At 44.9% G+C, this 23,970-nt stretch overlaps 2 protein-coding genes, 1 long non-coding RNA gene, 1 other non-coding gene and 1 pseudogene across 4 annotated transcripts; all 5 read right to left on the minus strand.

The window, feature by feature from the left end:
* Positions 1–2,321: 2,321 nt before the first annotated feature.
* LOC100826433 lies at positions 2,322–5,081 on the minus strand. The gene is made up of 3 exons (XM_010233045.3): positions 4,631–5,081; positions 3,550–3,923; positions 2,322–3,436 (listed from the first exon to the last, which is right to left on the minus strand). The coding sequence occupies exons 2-3, from the start codon at positions 3,818–3,820 to the stop codon at positions 2,535–2,537; spliced, it is 1,173 nt and encodes a 390-aa protein (XP_010231347.1). The 5' UTR covers positions 3,821–3,923; positions 4,631–5,081; the 3' UTR covers positions 2,322–2,534.
* A 7,153-nt stretch (positions 5,082–12,234) lies between these two features.
* LOC100826746 lies at positions 12,235–13,490 on the minus strand (annotated as a pseudogene).
* Positions 13,491–14,420: 930 nt separating this feature from the next.
* MIR7755 (microRNA MIR7755) lies at positions 14,421–14,633 on the minus strand. The gene has a single exon (NR_127043.1). It is a non-coding gene; the product is annotated as a microRNA MIR7755 (primary transcript).
* Positions 14,634–16,411: 1,778 nt separating this feature from the next.
* On the minus strand, positions 16,412–19,137 carry LOC104582653. The gene is made up of 4 exons (XR_730514.3): positions 17,756–19,137; positions 17,519–17,659; positions 17,132–17,421; positions 16,412–16,989 (listed from the first exon to the last, which is right to left on the minus strand). It is a non-coding gene; the product is annotated as an uncharacterized LOC104582653 (long non-coding RNA).
* Positions 19,138–22,533: 3,396 nt separating this feature from the next.
* On the minus strand, positions 22,534–23,501 carry LOC100827054. The gene has a single exon (XM_003566168.3). The coding sequence runs from the start codon at positions 23,147–23,149 to the stop codon at positions 22,658–22,660; it is 492 nt and encodes a 163-aa protein (XP_003566216.1). The 5' UTR covers positions 23,150–23,501; the 3' UTR covers positions 22,534–22,657.
* Between the last annotated feature and the right edge of the window lie 469 nt (positions 23,502–23,970).

Here is a 23,970-nt window from a genome sequence, read left to right on the forward strand (position 1 = left end):
TATGATATCAACAATTTTTTGAATAATGTTACTTCAAGTAATAAAATATTATCCAATGTCTATGAATTTATAATTATTGAAAACATATATAAATACCTATGGAGTGCAGTACTGTAACATGAAACAAGAGCATAAAGAAAAAAAATCTGAAACATGAAACTGGAACATCGAGTAATCCATTTGTCTATTTAAAAAATATAACATAACATGATTGCTTAGTACTCCATTTGGTTTATGTTTTCTATTTCATTGTTGTACTCCAACATTGAAATGCAGAAATTTAGTTTCTGAATTTTATTGGCTGTCTCCAGAATAAGCTTCAAGCTGTTTGTATGCTGTTTTATTTCACGAACCTCCAGAGTCCCCGAACACGTTTTCAGCTAAATTTGCAACTAACATGCAATTTCCTTCCTAGTGCCTTAATATTTCACCCCATTTGGATCTTCTGAACAATGTAAAACAACTAACCTGCAGCTCTTTTCCTAGTGGCTTAATAGTCCTTTTTTTGATAAGTGAGATTGTAGATATACTTAATAGATCAATGTTATCCCTCTTGTGTCCATATTTTACTCTTTTTTTTCGAAGCGAGACATCTACACCTTTTGCAATTTGATGTTAAGCCTCATTGTAAATCATATAATCTATTGTACACTTGTTTTCAAAAGTGAAGCAACAGGTTCTTTGTCTTTTAACTATAATTTTCGTATTTTGTTGAGTGAATATGTGTTTATTTGGGAGGTCTGTTCTTTTTTGCTGCTCCAAACATGCAAAATTAGAGCAATTGATGACTTAATTGTAAGGTCTTTTTGTGAACGCGCCCACGACAATCTTTACGGCATGGAGGGAGTACCAGCCTAACAAGCCATCGTGCTTCGCCTGGTGCTAGAGTTAAACTGTCGATTCTTCAATCCTTTCTGTTTATTTGTCCGTCCGAGCTTCATTTACTCGCGCAAATGTACTCAATAAATCAATTTGTTCGCCGTAAGCCTAGCTTGCTACCGATGTGCTAGGAACTCATTTCATGGCCGTAGCTACACTGTAGCCGTGTTATGATTCTGCTAGGTGCGTCCGTCATCAATGCGTTGATCATCAACGTACTGATGGTGATCAAGCACGCATACGATATACTCACAGATTAAAATTTGCATCTTGAATTTTATGCTTTTGCAATTATTTGCATTTTTTTCCCACTCATGACTAAATCCTAACTCGGCCTCTGCATGTATGACCTATTGATTAGTCCGGCTGAAGTTATCCCTCAAACAAATGATTAAAGAAGGTGATTCTCTCTTTTCATGCAAGTTTGCACTAAATCCATGACAAATAATATGTACATTTTGTTTTGACAAATCATGATTGGTCTACATCAAGAATAAGCTCGATTAGATCTTGTAACCAGGCAACAAAAACTTTAGTGATCCGTTTAACACAGAAATTGAGCGGAAAGCTCCAAGTGAACCTTCGCTACTTTTTTGTGCAACAGTATCATGTATGACTTATTGATTCTTTCAAGCTGAAGAAATCCCTCAAACAAATGATTAAAGAAGGTGATATTGTTTTTGACAGAGATTTTGACAAGGGAAAGGAAAGTGGGAGCGAATCGGTTTTGAGGGGTGTGCGATTGATGAAATACTATCAGTTCTGAGCAGCTGAAGTTGGGTCTCCTCCCTTGTTCTTGTTGGCATAAAACACAGGTGTAGTCCAGGATATGACCCTTCTTCGTTTTTCCGTAATTGCTTACTGCACTTATGCTGACGACGGCCTTTCGAATCCTGGACGGACCAAATTTCGCTTTTCCGTAATTAGTTCTCGTAAAGCTGACGCGGCGAGTAGTACAGTCCGACGAGCTAATCCACTTCCACCATCAGATCACATTCACACCCCCACAAGGGTCCAAAATGACGTCGCTCAGCAGGGTCCTCCGTAAGTTGATGAATTCAAGCAGCTGAGCCGGAGTGCTGATCCTATCGAGTATCGACGGACTCTTATCCAACTTCCATTTATAGTTTGTTAGTGCCGTTAACGGTGCGTCGCGTGACGTTTGTGCTCAGTGCAGGCGGTAGCTGTAGCTTTCGATTCTCCACAAGGACAAGTATGACTATGAGAGTTGCTGGCCGGGCTCGACACGTTTTCAGCTAAGCGGGCCACGTCGTTTCCCTCCTGGTCCTCCTATGATCATATCCCCATTCCAAGCCTAACTGAATCGCCAGCATCCGATTGCCTGAGTGGTCGGAGTGTTTGAGACGAACGGCCGTGCCGCCGGATTACGTCCAAATCAAGAGAGAGCACGAACTAGAACAATCGGAGCAGGCACGCCGGAGAAAGACGAAGAGTTTGTTTCGAACATTTGTTACTTCTCAGCCTGGATTACAACATTTCAACAACGAAACAGCCTACAAACAAACAAGGCTGCGCGAAATATGCATCCATCTATTTACATCTCAAGCAAGAGTTTGCCGCTGCCCTCCAGAGTCCCCGAACCGCTGCAAAATCAAGACCAGTCCCTCCCCGGCGCGCGACCGGCCGTCAGCCCGTCAGTCCCATATCGTCGCCGTCTTCTTCGGCGTCTGCATCTCGCCATACGTCGGCGCACCGACCCTCGTGACGGGACGACCCGACCGGAGTGCCGGCACCATTGGAGCCGCCATGTAGCTGCTGCCACCCCTGGCATAGCCGCGCGGCGCGTCGTATCTCCCGGCCCCGCCGCCATGGAGCGGCACGGGCACCGGCACTGGCGCTGGAGCGTACTGGTGCTGCTGTGGGTGGCGGTAATGGCTGCTGTAGTTGCTGCCCTGCGAGATGAGAGGACTGGCCGCCGCGTGCACTGGCGAGCTGCTCATGTACCCAGACAGGCCGCCGTCTTCCCCGGCGTGCTGGTTGAATTGCTGCAGGGTCCCGTTCAGGCCGCCGAGATTGGGCGAGCTCCGGACACGCTGCATCCCGCCCGCGCGGAACACGGGCTGCTGCTCGGCCACGATGTTGGGTGCGCGCGGGGAATTCCCCGCCGAGACGACGCCGTTGGGCTGGTCCGGGTACGGCGGGCTCCCGTTGGGCGTCGACGGCACCGTGGCCACGTAGCGATCGGGCTGGAAGTGGTGGCCATGGCGGTGCTGCTGCTGCTGGAGCTGGTGATATTGCTGCTGGCTGCGGGCGTAGCTTGCGTGACGGGAGGAGGATGATGAGGAAATGCTGGCGGCGGCGGCTGGCGAGACGAAGGCGTGCTGCGGCGGTGGCGACGACGCGAAGACGTAGACGCGGAAGCGCGGCGAGGCCGACGGCGACCGCTTGGCTTCGAAGCGGTCGTACTCGTCTAGCATGTGTACCAGGTCCTCGTCGCAGGTGACGGACACCAGCACGTCGAGGTCCTCCGAGAGGAGCTGGTACTTGATGGCCGCCACCTCCGTCCTGAACATCTCCTCCACCTTCTTCTTCAGATCTGCACGCGGACGGCCGGGGGACAGAAGAAGATTTAAGCGCGACATTACATCAACAAGAAGCACAGGCAAAGAAAGGGATTCTGGAAACCATGAGCACTTGAGCAGTACTTACTGGCGAAGGGGATGGAGCGGTGCACGGCGAGGACTCGGGTCTCGCCCCCAATGTACTTGAGGGCGCCGTCGGACGGCCGGGGCATGATGCGGCCGCCGAAGCTGCAGAGGATCTTGAAGCGCACGCCGCCGCTGACTGCTCCTCCTCCTCCTCTTGCTCCTCCTCCTCCCCCTCTGCCGCCGCCGCTGGCGCTGCTGCAGACACTGCTGGGGGAAAGATGCACATCGTCGTCGGTCGTCGCGCCCTCAGACTCGGCGCTCATCGCCGCCATCGTGTTTTCTATCTCGGGCAGGATCTTGGATGTGTATATGTTCTTGTTCGAAGGAAGGAAATAGATGCTGATCACGCAAATAAATGCTGAGTACTGTATGGACCTGCGCAAAAATGGCAGTATTTTATAAATACGGAGTACCATATTTTATCGATGGAAATGCACAGATTAATCTCAAATCTAAAAAAACTTATTCCAAAAACCGAATCATCCAAGGATGATGCTTATCCCGTAATGTATGAACCCTTCGAAGCAAAGTGCCCGAATAAATTTCATCACTACGATGGTCAAAAAGAGTAATCTTTTACTCTTTTATCAAAAAAAAAGAGGAAGATTCTGAAAGCTACCGGCACTTTACCATCAAACATGAAGACATGATACGTCCTATGAATTCAACGGAGATGTTTACACTGGCACAGCAATCAATCGCGGTCGTTAGTTCGGGACAGGACATGGGCACATGGCATGCCAGCCTTGCAAGTTACGGCCTTCCTAGTATACAACCGCCACGCCATTATCCTTGGAGAGACGACGAAAAGAAGAAGTCTTGTTTTCGCAATTCTTTTTTCTAGAGGTTCGCAATTTACTTGTGGAAGCAAGGAATCGATCAGATAGCGTTTAACAGTTCAAACCTATAGTCAGATGGGGCTGAAAGAACCGCCGGCCCGCCGATGAACTAAAGATCCCAAATCGAAAAAACTGGCAGAAGAAGAAGAGGAAGACGAAAAGAAGCAACCAACCAATCAGACGGGGAAGAGAAACAAACGAAACGGCGGGGGAGGAAAAAGGAAGCGAATGGTAGGTACTCACCTCAGAAGGAACGAAAGGGAGGAAATTTCTAATCCAACCAACCGGGCAGTAATGGAAGACGGCCAGCAAGAAGTAATATCCGTCTGGGATCGATCGAATCAAGCTAGACAACGAACGGGGTGGGGGGCGACGGGCGAGCGAGAGAGGGAGAGAGCCCCGCTACTTATTCGTGCGGGATTGACCAATCTTCTTCCATTCGGGGAGGAAGGAAGAGAGGACTGACCAACCAATCTCTCTTCTTCCCTCTGCGCGAGGAGAAGAGGAGAAAGGGGTTGGGGGGGAGGGGAGGAAAGAGGTCGACGACGCGCCGGCCGCGGATAGGCTGGGGGCGCACGCGGGGGATTTCAGGGCGGACCGGCGCCCTGGATCTGAGGAGCCGCAGCCTATTCTCGGGGGTTTTCTCCGGACGTGGGCCGCTCAGCTAAATCCCGTCTCTCCGCGTGCCCGTGCCCGTGCCGTGCGCCATCGAGCCTGTCGGTTAAGCAAATCCGTCGTTTCGGCCTTCGGGTCGCCTAACTTGCCCCGCTTCGTCGGGGTCGCGAATATTCCAAGGGGTTTCCGTCCCGTGTTGGCATGTGCGAGCTGCCGACCCCGTCTCTCTGGCCCTGTCGACAGGCCGCGAGTTGGCGGCAGGAACTTGGACGGAACGGCTCGGCACGTGTCGTCCGTAGGGACAATGTGGGAGTGCAACGCTTTGGCGCGTCCATATTATCTTCCGTCCTTGCGATGTGTGCCATAGAACAGACGGATAGCTACTGCGTCGGATGGTATTCTCGTACGACGCGCCGATTGCTGCGTAGAACAGACGGATGCTGCTGCGTCGGACCGGCTTCGCGGGATGTGTACGTGCGGGTTCTGATTCTCCAGGCCTGTTTTGTTTGTGCGCAGCGTTGTCGACGGTAGACTAGTTAAGCTGTCAACACTCAACAGCGTTTTGTTTCCCACGGCAGTTTGCGATACCGGCGTACTAGTTCCTTTCTTTGCTTGCATAGTCAACCCCGTTCTCGCGGACGGCTCGTTGGTGGCAGCCTGGCAGGCTTATTTTGTAAACTTTTTTTTTCCATAAAGCAAGTGTTTGATGTGGGATTAATTTTTTTTAGGAAATTACATTACATGCAGACTTGGCAGCGATGTTCAGTTTCATCCATTAACTTGAAGACCTTTCACATGACTCACTAAACTTGACAGCTTTGCTCATTTTAGTCCAAATGGTCAGATTCGGACGAAATTCGGTTATGATGGCATGTGACGTGGATCTAACCGTTCAAGTAGCCACCGCCGAACCCATCGACGAAGTCATTCGCTTGGACACCGCGTATGCCGGCCCGAAGTGGCTTCACCGGCTCCCCATTCTGGAGATTCGAGGGGGTTAAACAGAAAAGGTCCATAACCAGAAAATTGTGAAAAGCCCCCTCAGACGCCGGCCAGGTCCACGACACATGCCAGCGTGGCCGAATTTCATCTGATTTTGGCCAATTGGATTAAAATGAACAAACCTACCAAGTTTAGTGAGTCATTTGAACAGTTTTCAAGTTATTGGATGAAACTGAACATCACTGCCAAGTTCATGGACCTGCGGTGTAATTTCCAACTAGCATGGTGGCCCGCACATTTCGTGCGGGCTAGACCTGATGATAGTTGTTGTATTTTTCGTGCTGATGACTTTTTCACTTTTTACCTCTTTTGAATTCTGCCATACTAGTATACTCCATCTGGTCGGGTTTATAAGGTCCACACGGGATTTTATAACGGACTTTGACGAAACATTACTTGGTAATACGACGTTATTGCGACACAAAAGAGATATCGTTGTATCTGTATTGGAAAACTCAATAAATAGTATAACGTTTATATACCTACATTTTTTGTATAATTGTTCGTCAAAGTTGGCACAAAATTCAGTGCAGGTCCTATAAATCCGAATGGAGGGAGTATAATTCACGGATACTCGATTTTGTCCGATACGTATATATTCGTCATATTCTTAATTCTAAAATCGAAAACATGATATTTGTATACCTAAGGGCTTTCACGGCATGCCAAAAGCCAAATTTGTCACATTGGCCCAAAAGCCAAACTGCATATTCTCCGTTGAAACCAAATTTGATGCTAAATTTTAATTTTCCTGCACTGCAGATAATGCCAAACCTGCATGTAGATGGGACCCACAAAACAATGAATTAATTAATCATTTCCCTTATCTCTTCTTCTTCCCAACCTCACTTTCCCATCAAATTCTCAGACCACAACTCCGCTAGCGCCCCACTTCAACAGCCCCGCTCAAGGCCCTTACCTCCTCCGCTCCTTCGCCGCGCGGCCTCTGCACCACCTCCGCCCCTCCTGCGCACGCCATGCACTATGTCCGCTAGTGCCCCTACGCCGCGCTCGCCCAAAAGTGCCTCCGCCCATCTGCGTGCACCCCTACACGGCCTCCCCTTGTGTCCAGCACCCCTGTGAAGGCTCTAAGGGATATAGTTCCATACCTCAATTGTGAAATCCCTCCCGAGAGCCTCTCATTTCCCAAATCTTCTAGGCGGCCAGGCCACGGTCACCACAGTACTCCCACCCTTGTCCGTCGCTCTGTTGCTGCTCTGCTTGGCGTCTCCCGCCATTGCTTCCTACTATTAGTTTTTTTTAGAGGTTCAGCTGAACGTAACATCAAAAGAACGATTTGTAGGACTCGTACATATCATATCTAACGGCTGTACATAATTGGGGTGATGTGGATCAACGTGGAAGCTCCCCGGTACCCCTCATATTGCTTGTAGGAATCGTAGATCTCATATCTAACGTCTAGAAATAATTGGTGTGACCCCTTCAGATTGCGCGGCTAAACTTATATAATGAATTATTTGATTTCTTATATCTTCTACTTAACCAAAATATGTATAGCTTTTTCATTTGTTTTTCGTGAAGACAAATCTTCTGAGATGATAAGATGGAATATTGTGCATCATTAGCTAGATTAATTCAATAACACATTATATTGTAGATTAGCTTGTCATTATATTTTTTTAGCAACAGATTTGTATTTTATTAACATTATCTGCAATATAAAAGCGTTGAGCATGAATAAGGAACTTATGTGTTGGCTATATTTCACTTTGTGCGATATTATTTTATATAATTTTTAAAATTACTTTTCGACATGGATCACAGATTTATATATTTTTAGTATTTAATTATTGTTTTGGACGGATGGTGCGACAAGCAGCATCCCTTGCGAGCAGGCGCGCGGTGCCGCGAGTGAGCAAGGTGGCGCCCGACGGCGGCTGATGGAACGTTGTAGCGGCCGTGGATCACGGCAGCAAGGACCTAATGGGGTCTCGACGATGACGGATCACGACAGCAGTGGCCGATGGTGCTGGGGCGGCTGATCAAAGCGGGCATGCAAGCTGCATGGCCGCCGTGCTGCAACGCTTCAAGCATTTGCATGGGTTGCCTGTGCAAAGACGAAGATTAGACCACTAATTACCACCGAACTCTTAGATGCCACTTCGTTAAATCGCCAATTACCACTTAATGTAAAAAAAAAGTTAATAATGACAGGATCCAACAGAATAATCGTTGGGTCAACAACTCTCAGTTCCAACGATCAGAATAAGTGAGGTGACTTGGATCAACGTGATGCCTTCCTCGGTACCCCTCATATTCTTTTGAGTATATAACCAGTTTGTAGCCCAAGCGACATATCCTTCTCATTAATCTTAACTATTAAATATAAGATCCGATGGCCAATATATATAATTCAGGTGATGTGCATCAACATGGCGTCTTCCCTCGATTCCCTAACTTTTTTTTCTTAATATAAGTTTAGGAGATTCTTTTTCTTAATCGAACCATCTGATTTATTTGTTTTGTATCATACGGCAGAGGGAACCAATGAGATGTCCTGCGATCAGCAATCGTGTGTCAGTATTGGACATGTATTAATTCGTATTGAGCCATAGTAGATTTTAATATATTTCGATGTTTTGTTGGTTGGCCACAAAGTAGGATTACTTGGTCTGAAATCACTTTATTGTTTATTCGTAGCCAATCAAATATACCCTGTCATTAAATATGGGCCATTAGATACCATATCCAACGGTTAAATTATCTTGAAAGAAATATAGATATAGATTATGATTAATAGACTTAGTTTATTATTTAATATTTTCATGACCTATAAAGAAAAACAATGAAAAATAATGTTGAAATCGTCGCGTAACAGAATATGTTATGTTTGGCACCATAAAAAACAAATTTAACTTAATTGCCACTATTTAATATTTTCATGACCTGTGAAGAAAAACAATGAAAAATAATGTAGATATGTCATCGCATAACAGAGTATGTTACATTTGGCACCATAAAAAACAAATTTAACTTAATTACCACCCATTATAACATATTGGGCCTATTTGGCCTGAAATCATTTTAATGTTTATTATAGCCCATCGGATATATCTCTAATTATCGCAAATTCTACAAATTGGGCCTACTTGGGCTCGAAACCACTTTAATGTTTACTGATAGCCCATCAAACATACCCCTCATTAAATCTGGACCATTAGATATAAAATCCAACAGCCAGAATAATTGGGGTGATGTGGATCAACGTGGAGCCTCCCCTCGGTACCCCTCGTATTGCTTTTAGTATATAATAGATGTATGCATTTTTCTTAGAGGGAACACCGTATCTTTATTTGGTCTATAAAGCAGGTGTTTAATGTGGGTTTAATTTTTTTGAGCGAATTTTAGAATGGTTCAATGTATGCATTTTTCTTAGAGGGAACGCCGTCTCACGGGTAGGAGTCAGGAAACCCTAGCTACCTCTCCTGAGAAGGCACATCCGCGCTAGCGCGCCTCGCCTCGTTTGCTTGCTTCTCATGGCCGGCAACGAGGCGGGTGGAGACCCTGGATCCTTTTCCGACTCCAAGCTCACCTCGTATGCGACGTAGATAACAACTATAGATTGTATGGTTCTGCTCTTATGGAGTAGAGGTTTTGGTTATGTCTTCGTGTTTTGCATATCATCTTCATATCTTTGTTCTTTTTCCTCGATCGACGAGGTTTGACCAGCTTTGTCTTTGTCGTGGAGCTAGTGAGATTAGGTCTTTCTAGATTTTTCTAGCCATATTTAGGGTGGTCATCCAACCCTCTACTTCGCCTTCTTCTCCGTGGACGGTGGTCTGTTTCGTCGTCGGCTTCTGCCTCTGACAGGTGACTTCCCAGCTGCTACGAAAACAACGCGTTTTTTTGGCTACGACATAGTTCGAAGGTTCATAAACAGCATCGAGGTTCAATTAGGCACTCCACCGGCTAGTGCAGGAGGACGATTGTGTCATTTTCCCCCAAAGATTTGTCTGTCATTTCTCCTTTCTTAAACAAAAATGTTTTTTTTCTAGCCTCTGCATTGCTTGACTTATCTAAAAGAAGTATGCACGTCTAGGGAGTGGATAGGATGGGAGAATCGAATCATGCTGCAAGAGGCCCAGATATGCCATGTCATGAGCCATCTGTAATTCTAATCAGCGAGTTTATGGCTTTATTGATTCATAAAAGAAAGTATAATAGATCGAAACAATCGAAACCAAACATAAGCAACAAAGGTCCACTATAGAGCTAACAACTCAATTATGGTCCTTCGAAATCAACATCTCTAGATCCAGTGTCGCATCTTCTTGAAATTCCTCCGTGTATCCGATAACGAAATTGCAGAATACAATGCTTACACAAGCTGTACTAACATCATAAGTTTTGAAAAGCCACATTAGCCACTTCTTCATCGATGAATCAATAAGGAAAAATATCAAAAACACCAAAATACGATTCTGAGAACCACTGACTTCACAAAGTATGCCGCAACGCAAACACCAAGGCAAGGACGGAGCAAGGACACCAATCTTCGAGACAACGTCATCTCCACCGTTAAGATGCCACGCAAAGAACACACAGACCTAAGCAGGAAAAAAACAAGATGACAGACGTTGATCCGTGGTTTCTCTCGTTTGTCAACGCCGAATCTGTTGTCAAAGACGAGGGGAACCGCTGGAGATCAAAATTTTCTTCAACAACAGCGGCAAAGGTTTTTCCCTTCAAATCAGCGAGCTAAGGGACACGAAACAACCTTAGAATGCGCCGGTTAGGAACCAACATCACCACTTTGGGCTTGATTAATCTTGTTTAGAAAACTAGCACGGTGTCCCGCGCAATTGCGCGGAAAACATCTGTAATCGTCTTAGCTTTCTAGCTGACGTAGGTATGTATTGTCATACTATTTATATGATTGGTCGTTAGAAAGACAGAATTAATCAACTTAATATATCTAAAAAAGTAAAATCTATATACTGAGTCAAGTGATGTTTTAACACATGAGACAATATTTTATCTATATGTAATTTTATATCAAAATCCAAAACTAAAGATTAAATCTAGTGTCGGCTGGTGGACTGATTTTTTCATCAGATTTCTGAATTATTTATAGGTGACATTAGCCTAGTATTTTTTTTAATTAAAGTTTAGTTCACCTACCAACCACTGGATTTCACCTGAGATTGTTGATCACACTAACAATCGCTGAAAATGGAAAGCTGAGGTCGTGTTTAGCCCATATTTATCTAACTAACAATAGATAATTTGGATCAACGTGATGTTTTCTCTCCAGAACCTTGTATTGTGCTTTTATTATATTGACTGGTCATTTGTAATTGATATTAGTTTAGTATTTGTAATTAAACTTCAGATCACCAACCAATATATCTCTGGTCTTTCTCTGATATGGTTCATTACACATCATATAACATCCGTACACTAAATTAAAGTTCAGATGAGTAGTAATTGGTCGATCAATTGTTTGCACTCATAGATTATGTGCATGCTAAATTATATTAGTAGATATGTTTCCACAATTGTAAATACCATTCTATATAAATGAAAATGATGCGGTAGGGACCTTCCCTACTGTATTTTGTGTCGAAAAAAATATATGTTTCCATGCATGATAATAAATCATATTGTGAATTTAATGTTTTTGTTCTATAGATACTTGGATTTAATTTTGATAAGAGTTAGTCGTTTTCTTTTTAGTTTGTAGAGATATTTATCACTCCCTCCGATACATACAAAGTGTCACCCACTTAATACAAAATTTGTACCAACTTAGTAATGTGGGGGGGGGGGGGGAGTGGTAATTAATATTTCCATGATATGTGCAAAAAAATAATGTAAAATAAAGTCGAAAGGTCGGTAATATATTGATCGACTAAATCATTTGGCACAATAAAATAAATATTAACTTAATTAACATTAATCATAACATATTGGGCCTATGCGGACCTTAAACCAATTTTTTGTTTTATTCCTAGCCCGTCTAGTATACCCAAGTCATTAAATCTTGACCGTTGGATCTTAGATCCAACGCCTAGAATAATTGAGGTGATGTGTATCAGATTGGAGCCTTCCCTCGGTACCCCTCACATTGATTTTAGTACTATATAATAGACTGTGGAGATATCTATTAGTAATTTAATATTTCCATGACGTGTGCAGTAAAATAATGGAAAATTTAGTCCGAAGGTCGGTAATACATTGATCGACTAACTCGTTTGGCACAATAAAAATAAATATTAACTTAATTACCATTAATCATAACATATTGGGCCTACGTGGGCCTTAAACACAATATAAAATTAACTTAATTATCATTAACCATATATTGGGCCTCGTGGGCCTTAAACCAATTTGATGTTTTATTCCTAGCCCATCTAGTATACCCCACTCATTAAATATTGATCGTTAGATATCAGATCTAACGCTCGGAATAATTGAGGTGATGTGGATCAACGTGAAGCCTCCCCTCGATACCCCTCATATTCCTCCGTTCCATAAAGATCGGCACAGTTTTGAACTAGCTCTAGTGGGCGGCGCGTCGAGGCAGGCGCAGAAGGCGTCGACGTCGGCGGCGTCCCAGAGGCCGAAGGCTCGTAGAGCAGGTTGGCGGCGCTGGGCGCGACGTAGCCACTACCGGCGATGACGACCTCAGTGTTGCGGCGCTTGGCATCGTCGGGGAGGTCAAAGAGCGCGCGCAGGGCAGCCTTCATGTCCGCCTGGAGCGCCGCAGGCACGCCGTGGCCGGACACGCGGAAGCAGCCCAGGCGTTCGCACCCGCAGCCGGGCCGACTCCTCCGGCGCCACGCCGACCAGTCGCCGGGACCTCCACCATCTGGGGCTCCGCCTCCGGGCGCTGCTTTGCTAGCTGCTGGCTGGATCACGCAGCGCTTGCGTCGACGGGGTTGTTGTATTTACAAGTCGGCCGTGAAAGGGACGAAAGGGGGCAGAGCGGCGCCACTTGTCGGGAAATTTTCGAGGAGACGAGCAGCAGGACGTGACGGCCAGTTTCTTTGTTGTCAGCTTGCCCAGGCAATGGATCGACACGCATGCCTTAGTGCCCAACACAGCCACGGAAACCATGATCGGAGTCCAACAATCTTTCTTCAGCTAATCTAACTAGATACGCTCCTGACGCACAAGCAACTCGTGGATTTGGGATCCACATATACAGTGACATCGAGGAGAAGCTACTCGTACGAGTACTTAGCATGGCTTGAAATATTCAGTGCATACCATATCATTTCATAGGACCGCATGCATCGATTTGTGTTCTTTACAATTTTTTCATGTTAGTAATAACACAAGAGCAATACGTAGAACCCAAGAAGTAATTCGCATTAATAGGGAACCTAAGAATTTCAAAATAGCCTAAATAACTAATGGCAAAGAAATACTTCCGGGTCCAATGACAACTTGAATACGTAAAGCATATTTTACCCTAAGTAAACATCTAAATCAAATAACTTACAGTTTGTTTGGCATCCATCCTTTCATTTCATTTGGTAGAAAATGAAATAAAATTCAATTTTTCATTGGATTTTATTTGGTTGGATTTAAATTTTGGGTTAAAAAATCATGTTTGTCTAACATGGATTTGTAGAGTGAGAGACAATTCCAGAGAAATGATAGCTTTTAAAGATGAATTGGGGTTAGTTAGAGTGTGATTCCATGCCAACCTCTCAACAAGTTGGTTTCTTGAATTCAAAATTAATTCCAGAATTCTATGCCCAAATGATGTGTGCCAAACAAGATGTTGATTAGTATGAAATTGAAATATATCTAACTCGAATTCTTAAAGTTTCTTTCAGCCGGTGATCATCCATAGGGACAGGACAAAGATGCAAGACAATTTGAACCATACAAAATCTAATATATTCTCCACTTGAAAAACTTGCAATGCAACCTCCTCAAATCTTTAACGCACATGTTGATATAGACAAAGCCATCGTTGACGGTCTGATGGGATTGAAACAGATGCCACTTATAATTACCAAGTTCTGAAAAAGGGTAGCAGGTAACAGCAAAGCATGCTACAACATTTGGACAGACAATCGCTTCTAAGTGAGTCTGTGTACCTAGTTCTATTTTCAACTAAGAAACAACATAATAGGATATCCTAGCCCTTTTTGCTGACTTCAGATCACATAATGTTGATGGTGGTTGATTATCATCATCCTCATTTTCCGATTCACAAAAATCATCTTTGTTTTTTCCTAGAGAACCATATATATGGTTCTTCCGCATGTTCAAGGAACTCATCCAATACCTCTTCAAAACTATCATTGCCACACTAATCAAAAACATCGCCAACGCAGGCTCACAAGACACATCAGTAGTTGCGACCTCATCTCACTTGCACTTTTTGCACAACCAAAGTATGAGCACTAGAAACATGTGGTTTCTCCATTCATAAACACTGAAATAACAACAAACAATTCTACACCGTAAATTGAACATAATGTTTGCTACGTACATGATATACCTTTTCATCTGGGCTAGAAACTGTCCTGAGCTAGAACCTTTGTTGAGAGGGTTCTAGTTCTGGAACTGTTGCTAGCACAGATGAAAAGGCGAATCTAGTAAACATTCTATTCAATTTACAGTGTGGAATTGTTAGTTCTTATATCATTTAAACCAAGAATTGATGAGGAACAACACATTTCTGGTACTCAACTCTGGTTGTTGTGTAAGAAGTGCCAAAGTTGTGATGAGGTCACTGATGTGTCTAATGTGCCTGCAACTGGTCATGTTTCAGATCAGTCTGTCAATTATAGTGTTGAAGAGGAATTTGATGAGTTCCCTGAACAAGTGTGACAGAACCATATGGTTCTCTAGGAAAAGATGATATTTGCGAAGAGGAAGAAAATGATGACGACAATCCACCATCATCACCATTATTGATCTGAAGTCAGCAAAAAGGGTTGCATTATCCCATGTCGTCATTTCACACCTTAATATAGAACTAAGTACACTGACTCATCTCTTGGAAGCTATTGTTAGCCCAAATGTTTAGTGAGCATGCTTTGTCGTTATCTACTAGATTTTAAGAAGCTTGGAAATTGTAGTGTTTGGTTCAATCCCATCAGACTGGAGATGATGGCTATGTCTATATCAAGATGCGTGATAAATATTTGGAAGGTTGCATGGCAATTTTTTGAATGGGTGAGAGAACATATCAGATTTTGTATGGTTCAAACTATCTTGGATCTTCATCCTTACCCTATGGATGATCACCAGGTGAAAAAGTTTTAAGACTGCAAGTTAGATATATTTCAACTTGATAATAAGTTCTTTGTTTTGGATTGTTACTTTGTGTAAACTATGCTTTAAGTATTCAAGTTATATATTTCCAGACCATAATTGTGCGTTGCCCCACCCGTCCCTACATATAAGAATGACAGGTTTGGGTGCAAATTAATATGATATATTTGACCTAAAATTTATTATGATAAATGCATTTGAAATGGGAATTTTATTTTGTTGACTAACAAGTGCTCATAAGTGACTTCGAAGGTAGCATCAGAACCATTAAAATACATAATTATCATGTCTGTCATGTAAAGGTAAAGAAATTTACCAGTGTAGTCGATATGTTGCATCAATTCTATCTGTATGAGGACCACCAACATAGTTCATAGGTAGGGTGCGAAGCGAGCTTCCATACGACTTTAATTGACTATTAACACACTTTACAAATTTGCTTGTTGCATGCATGTATAATAAAGTGTAGAGTAAAATTACGAGCTAAACCAAACCATATCAATTTGAAGATCGACAATATTCAAAGTAGAGGTTAATACAATAAGGATCTACCTGGCAGCTTAGAATAATTGTAATATTGTATGTCATTCTATGTATAAAAATTATGCTTGCATGCTTGTCTAAATAATGTGGACAGTACACACAATCATGAGTATACAAATTTCTGGAAACTAAACTGAAATTTGTTACCTTTTGAAGATCAATCATAAGCATCCAGTCAATAATTATTTTCAGAGTAGCAGATGTATCTTTGTTCAACAAATTCAGGTTTTGTCTTCCTTTCAGATTAACAGCAGGCACTCTCCTGACCATTTGTCAAGTAAATGGTATGACTCCAGATGAATATCTTCAGGTTCTAGGAACTTAACTATCATCTTAGAAACCCTCAGGTTGTTTTTAGTAGGAATAAGTTCACGAATTCAGATAACTACCCAACCATCTAGCCAAACTTTGTAGAGCAATGGTGAAACTAATAATCAAGTTTAATTTTAGACTGAATGTTCTTACTTCTTAGACATGAAGACCAAGAATAAATTTAACCCTGTTATAGAATAGATTATTTTTGGCTACTCCGCAAGAGGGACACACTCATTTCACTGCAAGGTGAATCCTAACTAATTGTCCAAACCAACATGGCTAACATCGTCAAAGAAAAAAAGCATGGCTAGTTGGTTCAATCAAATCTGGCACTAAAAATGTGTCTTACATATCGAATTTATCATTAATTCCCCATCTTTAAACGACATAGTTAGACTGGATCACTAGAATAGAGCAGCGGAGAACTCATAACAGAACTTGCACTCGAGGAGGAGGTGGATGAAGGACTTAAACTTGTTATTGCCGCGGGTGGGGAGCGTGTTTCCGGCGTTGCCTTGACCTCCGGGACAACCATGGGGCAGAGGAGTCCGATACATTTACAGTTTAGCCAATCAAAAACACTACTATAACTAATTTGCTAGGCTTATATGCTTGCAGATGTTTCATAAGAAATGGGAGTTCCTACTATAGTTTCTAGTCTAGTAATCAATCGCCAATACTGCAGTGGAGTACATGCACTCTGAAATGCTACATAAAAGATGTAAGTACTAAGTATGTTACCGATCAGAAAAGAAAACATTGTGAATTGATTAGAGCTCCATTCCCTTTCTCAAAAAAAAAAGGTCCATCCCTGGTTAGCCATTACAGCTAGATACCCTGCCCCAGCGATCAGCAGCCACAGATTCCTGCATTAGAACCAATGACATCATTAGTGCAGCAGCAGATTAACTAGTAAGGAACGCATGATTAGATAAGGCACTGGAAGGGATACGTATTTAGAAACACAATCCAATCAGAATCAAGGGCGAGAAGGAAAAAAAAACTTACACCAGCGAATTAAGAGAAATTTAATGAGCATGGGTTGGGATTTACGGTGTCTCTGCGGGCTCTCGCCAAAAATCCTCTGGATCCCGTCGTGGTGTTGGGTGGAGCAGCACGGTGACCAAACTGAACAGTGCGCCCAGCCGGATCGGAACCGCACAGCGAGGAAGAGCACCCCAGTAACAAGTGTCGTGGCGGTGGCATAGTCGCGTAGGCGTAGAGGGTCGACCAGACGGCTGGGAATCCTCACGAACCCTAGGAAAACAAGAGTTGGGAGAAAGCAGATGTAGAGGCACCTGTGGGAGATGAGGCGCAGATGGCATAAAAAGAGCATCTCTCGCAAATCGCGCAAAATCTGAATCGAAAATTCGCCGAACTCGTGTTTTCCGGTACCATTTCGACGTGTTTCAGGGCGAGAATCATCAATATATTCTGCATGTCATCGTAGCTGAATTCGTCGTCCGAGGAATCGTCCTACCACAACGAGTCCTCCAAAAATTGCTGCGCGGCGAAACTCAAAAAGAAAGTCTGCATCTAAAACTCCCAAGATCCCCAATTACAAACATGAACAAATCCCCAAATCCGCGAGATTCCCAAATCCGGAAATTAACAAATCGATGAGATGTTTACCTCCTCGAGCGGGACGGGCCACGGCAGCTGTGAGATCCGAAGAAGGTGACCTTCGATGGATGACTCACCGTCAGTTTCGCGTGGAAAGCTGACCGACGGTGGCGGCAAACTCGCGGCGAGCGGTCGGAAACAGAGGTGCTCGCTCCGAATATCTCCCGCCAGAAGTGGAGGGGCAGACAAAAATACCCTACGAATCGGGCGGGCGACGGGGTAAGTTCATGAACTCCTGTACTTTGAAGCCGAGACTACTTTGCCCTTTGAACTTCCAAACCGGGTAGTCAGCCTCCTCGGTTTCGCAAAACCAGACAAATCATCTCCGAGACCAACCTAAATGGTTTTGTAGATGATTTTGCTGACTTGTCGACATACAAATGTCATGTTGTCAATTTTAATGCGGGGTTTAGTTGATTTAGGCCGAAAACCTCCTCGGTTTTTCCTCCTTAAAATAATTTCGTGAACTTTATAAAACCAGATAGATCACCCCGACAAACTAAAATGCTGCACCGTACATTTTAGAGTCTAATCAGTTTGAGCATCTAATACATAATTAAAATAGCAGAAATTTTATGACGTAGATTATTTCAAAGTTTTGGTTGAACACAATTTTACGTAAAAGCCCTTGCTCAATCCCGGATTGGCAAAGATTACGGGAAAAAACGATTCGGCAGTAAAAAAAAAACCTTCCTCTTCACGGCTTCACGCAGACACGCTGCCGCCGGGCGCCGGCCGTGCCTGGGGACACCGCAGCCGCCTCCAGTGCGTGGGGGCATCCACCTCCAGCCCGCGGGGCCGCGCCACGCCATCGCGTGTAGCCAGCGCCGCCGCCGTCAGCGCCACTGCGCGTCTGCGCCAGGGACCGCGCCGCCGCTTCCGTTGCCTAGGGCCGTGCCGCCGCCTCCATCGCCTGGGGCCGCCGCCAGCTTTGATGGCCCGCGCCGCCGAAGCCACCATATTGGGTCGGTGCTTGGTCGCGGTCGCGTTAGGCGGCCACCGTAGCCTCCGATTTAGTTTGGGTCAGCGTCCAATCTGTCAACCCTCATGACGTGGGGAACGATGAACACAACAGCGCAAGGGAACAAGAGAGCAGAGAATTTGGGGAGGAGCTTGCCACCGTCATCTATGGTGTGAGGATAATTACAGATGGAGGTGAATTTAATGATGGCTCAGGAAGCTACTGCTACTGCTCGATTCGATTGGCCCCCGCCGACTGCACCTAAGCCGCTAAGCGGTTGCCGAACGCTCCGGAGGCCGGCAGCTCAGGTGGGCGCGCGGGCTGCGCGGCGTGCAAAACAGACAGGCAGGCGCGCGTGAAGTTGGCGCGGCGTGCAACGGGCAGGCAGGCGCGCTTGAGCAGGCGTTGCCCGTGCAGACCGGTGGCGAGAAGGCGGGCGCGCGGCGGACGGGTGCACGGCGGCACGAGCAGGCGGCCGCGCGCGCCGGCAGAAATCCGGCGGGCCAGTGGCACAGCGCTCAGGCGAGCTCGCGGTGGGCGTAGGCAGGCGGCACGGCGGGCAGGCAGCGACGAGCGCAGGACGCAACAGGCATGGGAGGACGAGAAGCAGGTTTTGTGTCATGTCAACTGACGACCGGTTCTATGCCAGAGGCAGTCCAGTAATTTCAAGGGTTGCTAGAGTTGGATTTCGCCCTAGCATTGGATTTTGCCATGAGTAGAACATACAAGATGTCAAGATCTGATCGAGCTAACTACGAAGCTAGAAGCTTGCGGCATCTGGGCAGGTAATTCAATCAAACTTTTCGTAGTACTATTAGTTTTATTTATCTGAATGCTGTAGGAAATTTTGCAAGCCGTTTTATTTCTCATGAGTTCTGGCTTTGCTAATCACCATGAAAGTTTCTCCAGCCCCAAACCCCTCTCTTTCTCCTTCTCTAGATCTCGCTGCTTGTACGTAAACTGGTGTTTCACTGATCACATGAGAAAAGTGATTCACATATGAAACAACGACACTGGCAGAAACGGTAAACTAATGTTGGTGATATCTTTTTCGATGTTCAAGACAATGCATATACTGACATAGATTTTTTGACAGTACTACGATTTATAAATTTATACGAGCAACATCAATATATTCATGTGAAAAAATAATTGTTAGAACTAAGTGCTAGAAAGTAGGGAAAAATAATCTAAAATACACATGTAAAAAAAAATGTAAGAAATCTAGCCGCGCATCCGGGTCACCCCGTTAGTTTTCTTTATGAATTGAGCATGCTTTAACATATCCAAATATCTAAGTAACCAAACATTATCGACCTGTGCGCTGAGCTTGAGCATCTGTCTAATTTTTACATTGAGGATGAACCGTAGTTTCTGGGTACGGGAGAAAAGGAAAGGCGAATGGATAACAAGGAAGAGGAAAATTGAGGGATTTTCTTGCCTAAATCAATTGATTCCTTTCCCAAAATTGATAACATAACATTTTTCAATCGCCATGTCAGTAAAATCACCTACGGAAACTGCTTAGCGCTTAGGTTGGTTTCAGGGGGTGATTTATCTGGTTTTGCGAAGTTCACGAGGTTAAATACCCCATTTTGAAGTTCAAGGGGTAAAATAGTTCGATGCTCAAAGTAAGGAGAGTTATATGGAGTTAACTCGCGTCCTGGCAGGATATCGGTACCGAGAACAAAGGCCACAGAATCCGGGCATATATCGGAACGAGGAGTGGTTTTCGGTAGAACCGAACTTATTTTTGGGTACCTGTACGTGTCGTTTTTGGGGGCAAAAACCTAAGAGTTGCGGTTATTTTTCTATCGGGCCGACGCATTTGCCAGAGATGCTCTAAGGGGATCCAGGCGTCCGATGGAGCCGGGACCGTGGGGGGCTGCAAGCTGGAGCGCCAGATTACGACGGCCTTTCCTGTTGCCATCGCCTGGAGACGGATCCGAACAAATCAAGGCATGAGGTTGGGGACATGGAGCAGCACGGGCAGATAGAGAGGATGGAGGAGGGCACCAGGATTCGGGGATAGCGAGACCAGGGGAGCACCGCCGAAAGTTGGCCGTAGTGGGAGCCGGGGCGAGGAAGGCACATGTGGCGCCTCCCCATCTTCATGATCGATCGCTAGGAAGAGAAGAGAGAAAGCAAGGCAGTTTCGGCAGCTGCACAAGGAAATGAAGCGTGTGAGGCGGTGTCCGACGGTGGCTGATAGAGCGATGTGGCAGCCGTGGATGATGGCAGCAGGGACCCGATGGCGTGCGTGCAAACTGCAAGACCGCCGTGCTGCGATGCTGCAAGCAGTTGCATGGGTCGCTGCGTAGGACGAAAATTAGATCACTAATTACCACCGAACTCTTAGATGTCACTTCGTTAAATCGTTAATTACCACCGAATGTAAATAATCCAGTTAATAATGACAGCACACCAAAAGTGCGTAAGACTTTGTTGTAGTATTAATTTGTTTTGTCTCGATGAATTGCTGCAACACAACCTTGTTCACGCATATCCGTAGACATTTTTCATCATGGACGTGGCCTCATCGACGATTCACTTCAAAAGCTTGGCCTATCTGTCACCAGCGAAGGAATGCGGCGGACGCTCCAGTAGCGAGCGTTCCGGCTCCAGCGAAGGCACGAGGCGCGGGCTTTATGGAAAATAAACGTGACACGTTAGAGTTCGTTTAGGTTAAAAAGAGATGCTTCTGTCATCTAGTTTCTTCATGTTAGCAAATTTAAGTGTCACGTATATGTAAGGCACAATTTGAAAGCAAATTTATGTGTCACGTAGATCTAACGGTCATGTTTCAACAACTCTCAGATCCAACGGTCAGAATAATTGAGGTGATGCGGATCAACGTGAGGCCTCCTCGGTATCCCTTGTATTGTTTTTACTATATGACCAGTTTGTAGCCCAAGTGACATATCCTTCTCATTAAATTTTAACCATTAAATATAAGATCTGATGGCCAATATAATTTAGGTGATGTGGATCAACATGGCGTCTTCCCGTGTTACCTCCTCATTTTTTTTTCTTAATCTATTTTTAGGGGATTTTTTTTCTTAATCGAACCATCTGATTTATTTGTTTTATATCATACGGGTAAAATCTGAGACAACACATGCAACAGTATTCACATTTTTCTTAGCAATAATAAAATGGTATATATAGAGTGATAATTTTTAAATATTGTTAGTAACTAATCTTTGCAAAATTATAGAAGAGGTGTAGCCTACATTTATCTTACTAACAATACATTGGTACGCAGAGTTATGGTTTTTTCAAACCCTATTACTAACTCGGCCTTGAAAAAAAAATATAAATCATATTGAATAGAGAAAAAAAATTGGGGGCATCGATCGATCAGCTGGCAGTAACAGGAAGATTCTTTTTCATGCTATTGTACTGTAGTGCATGCATACTTATACGTACTGAGCTAGCCGTCCAGAAGGTGGATGGTCTTGGGCTCCATCAATAACAACCCGTTTTATAAGATCTATCGTATGTGATTGATTTAGAAATTTACAGGCCAATGAGGTTGGTCCAGGTCTTCTGGAATATCATTTCAGCTGAGGTTCCTATCCGACGAGTCCATTTGACTCTGGTCTTTGGTGCTGGAATCGGAGACCGGTGCGACACGAACGGGACCCACGTGCCCCAGTCTCATCAAGATCTGAAAGAGCTCCCGCATGCGCACGACGGCACGAGCATGCGCGCAGCGCTCGATGCGGCAAAATCACCTGGTTTCTTCTCCTCCTCAATCGAATCAACGATACAATGCAACATAAACATAGTGATAACAAGGAGATGAAAGAAAAGAAGAGGAGGAGATCAGCAACGAGTGAAGAGGCACATAAACATCAGCAATTCAGCACACAGGCGCAGTACTGAAACATTTCCTTAATTTTCATCACAGCCGAAGCAGCTCGCTATGAACAAGTTGCTGTCACAATTCACAACCAGAAAAGCTTCTTACATGCCTTGAAAATACCTCTCTTCTTCTTCGTCATTCCCTTGGCCTCCTCTTTCACATCACCTTCCTCCTCCTTCTTCTTCCCCTGCTCCTCCTCATCCTCCTCCTTCTCGTCACGCTCCTCGCAAGCATTGCCTTCACCGTCGCTGCCCCCATCCATGTCGTGGATCCTCCAGTAGTACCCATCCCCCTTTCCAGGAGCAGCCGGGTGCCGCCTCATGGAGAACGCCCTCCTCAGCGCGCCCGGCAGGTGCCCGGCGGCCCTGACCTTCTCGCCCGACCTGCAGAGCCTGTGGGAGCCGGTGGAGAAGGTCCTGGCAAGAGTGACCGCCCCAATGGCCAGCCCTTCCCACGCATTGGTCTCCTTGGTGTTGGTCAGCTCCAGCGATCGCCTGGCTCGGCCGCCGCCGCCAGCACTGGCCGCCGCCGTTGCAGGCGGCGAAGAGGAGGCGAGGTTGGAGTAGCCATTCATCTCCCAACGGTTGATGAAACCTGGATGGAGCTAGCTAGCTTCTTGGTTTGGATCTGGACTCTTTGATGCCCCCTTCTGGTTTTGCAAATGGAACAGGTGAAATGCCCGTGTGCGCGTGCGTGCTGATTAGTAGGACAAGATCATGGACAATCGAGTAGGTGAACCCTGTTGTCTGTGGAAGTATCCAAGATTTGGACACGAATTTATATTCACCTCTTGTCTCCTGCACACGACTATGCGTGTACTTATATAGTGCTACTACTTGGTGAAGGATCTGTAATGTAATTTATGCTAACTAGCATGGTTACGCAGTTTGAATTACCGAGGTCTTAAGTTCGTTGGTCTGGTAACAACAGGTCGGTGCCGGAGGGTTAATTACGGGTGGATTCTACGAGAGCGGGCGGTTGAGAGTGTCAGGTTCTCAGTTGTTTATTTCTGGGTTAGGGAGATGTCTGTTGGAAAAACGAAATTTTATAGCTGGGAACTACTGCTACGGCGCTCGTCCTCGTAGCCCATTTTATATGCCATGACCACATGAGGCTGATGGTTTTATAATAGTCTCTGCTCATAGTGTCTTTGACTCTAGCCGGCGATGTTTGCAGGATTCACATACTGACAGTGTGTTAATGTCTCGCTCGTTGAGAATCGGGGCTCGGGGAACCAAGCATTAGAATTGTTACTCACGGCATGGAGTCACGGTTGGGCGAAGACAAGTAAGATCACGCCTAATTACAGGGTGGAAATAGGAGACCAGCGGCACCATTTTGAAGTCCTCCGCCGCCGACGACCACCATCAAATCAGACGCAAAGAAACAGTATTG

The sequence above is a fragment of the Brachypodium distachyon genome, chromosome 2 (assembly GCF_000005505.3).
Source record: "Brachypodium distachyon strain Bd21 chromosome 2, Brachypodium_distachyon_v3.0, whole genome shotgun sequence".
Taxonomy (NCBI): domain Eukaryota; kingdom Viridiplantae; phylum Streptophyta; class Magnoliopsida; order Poales; family Poaceae; genus Brachypodium; species Brachypodium distachyon.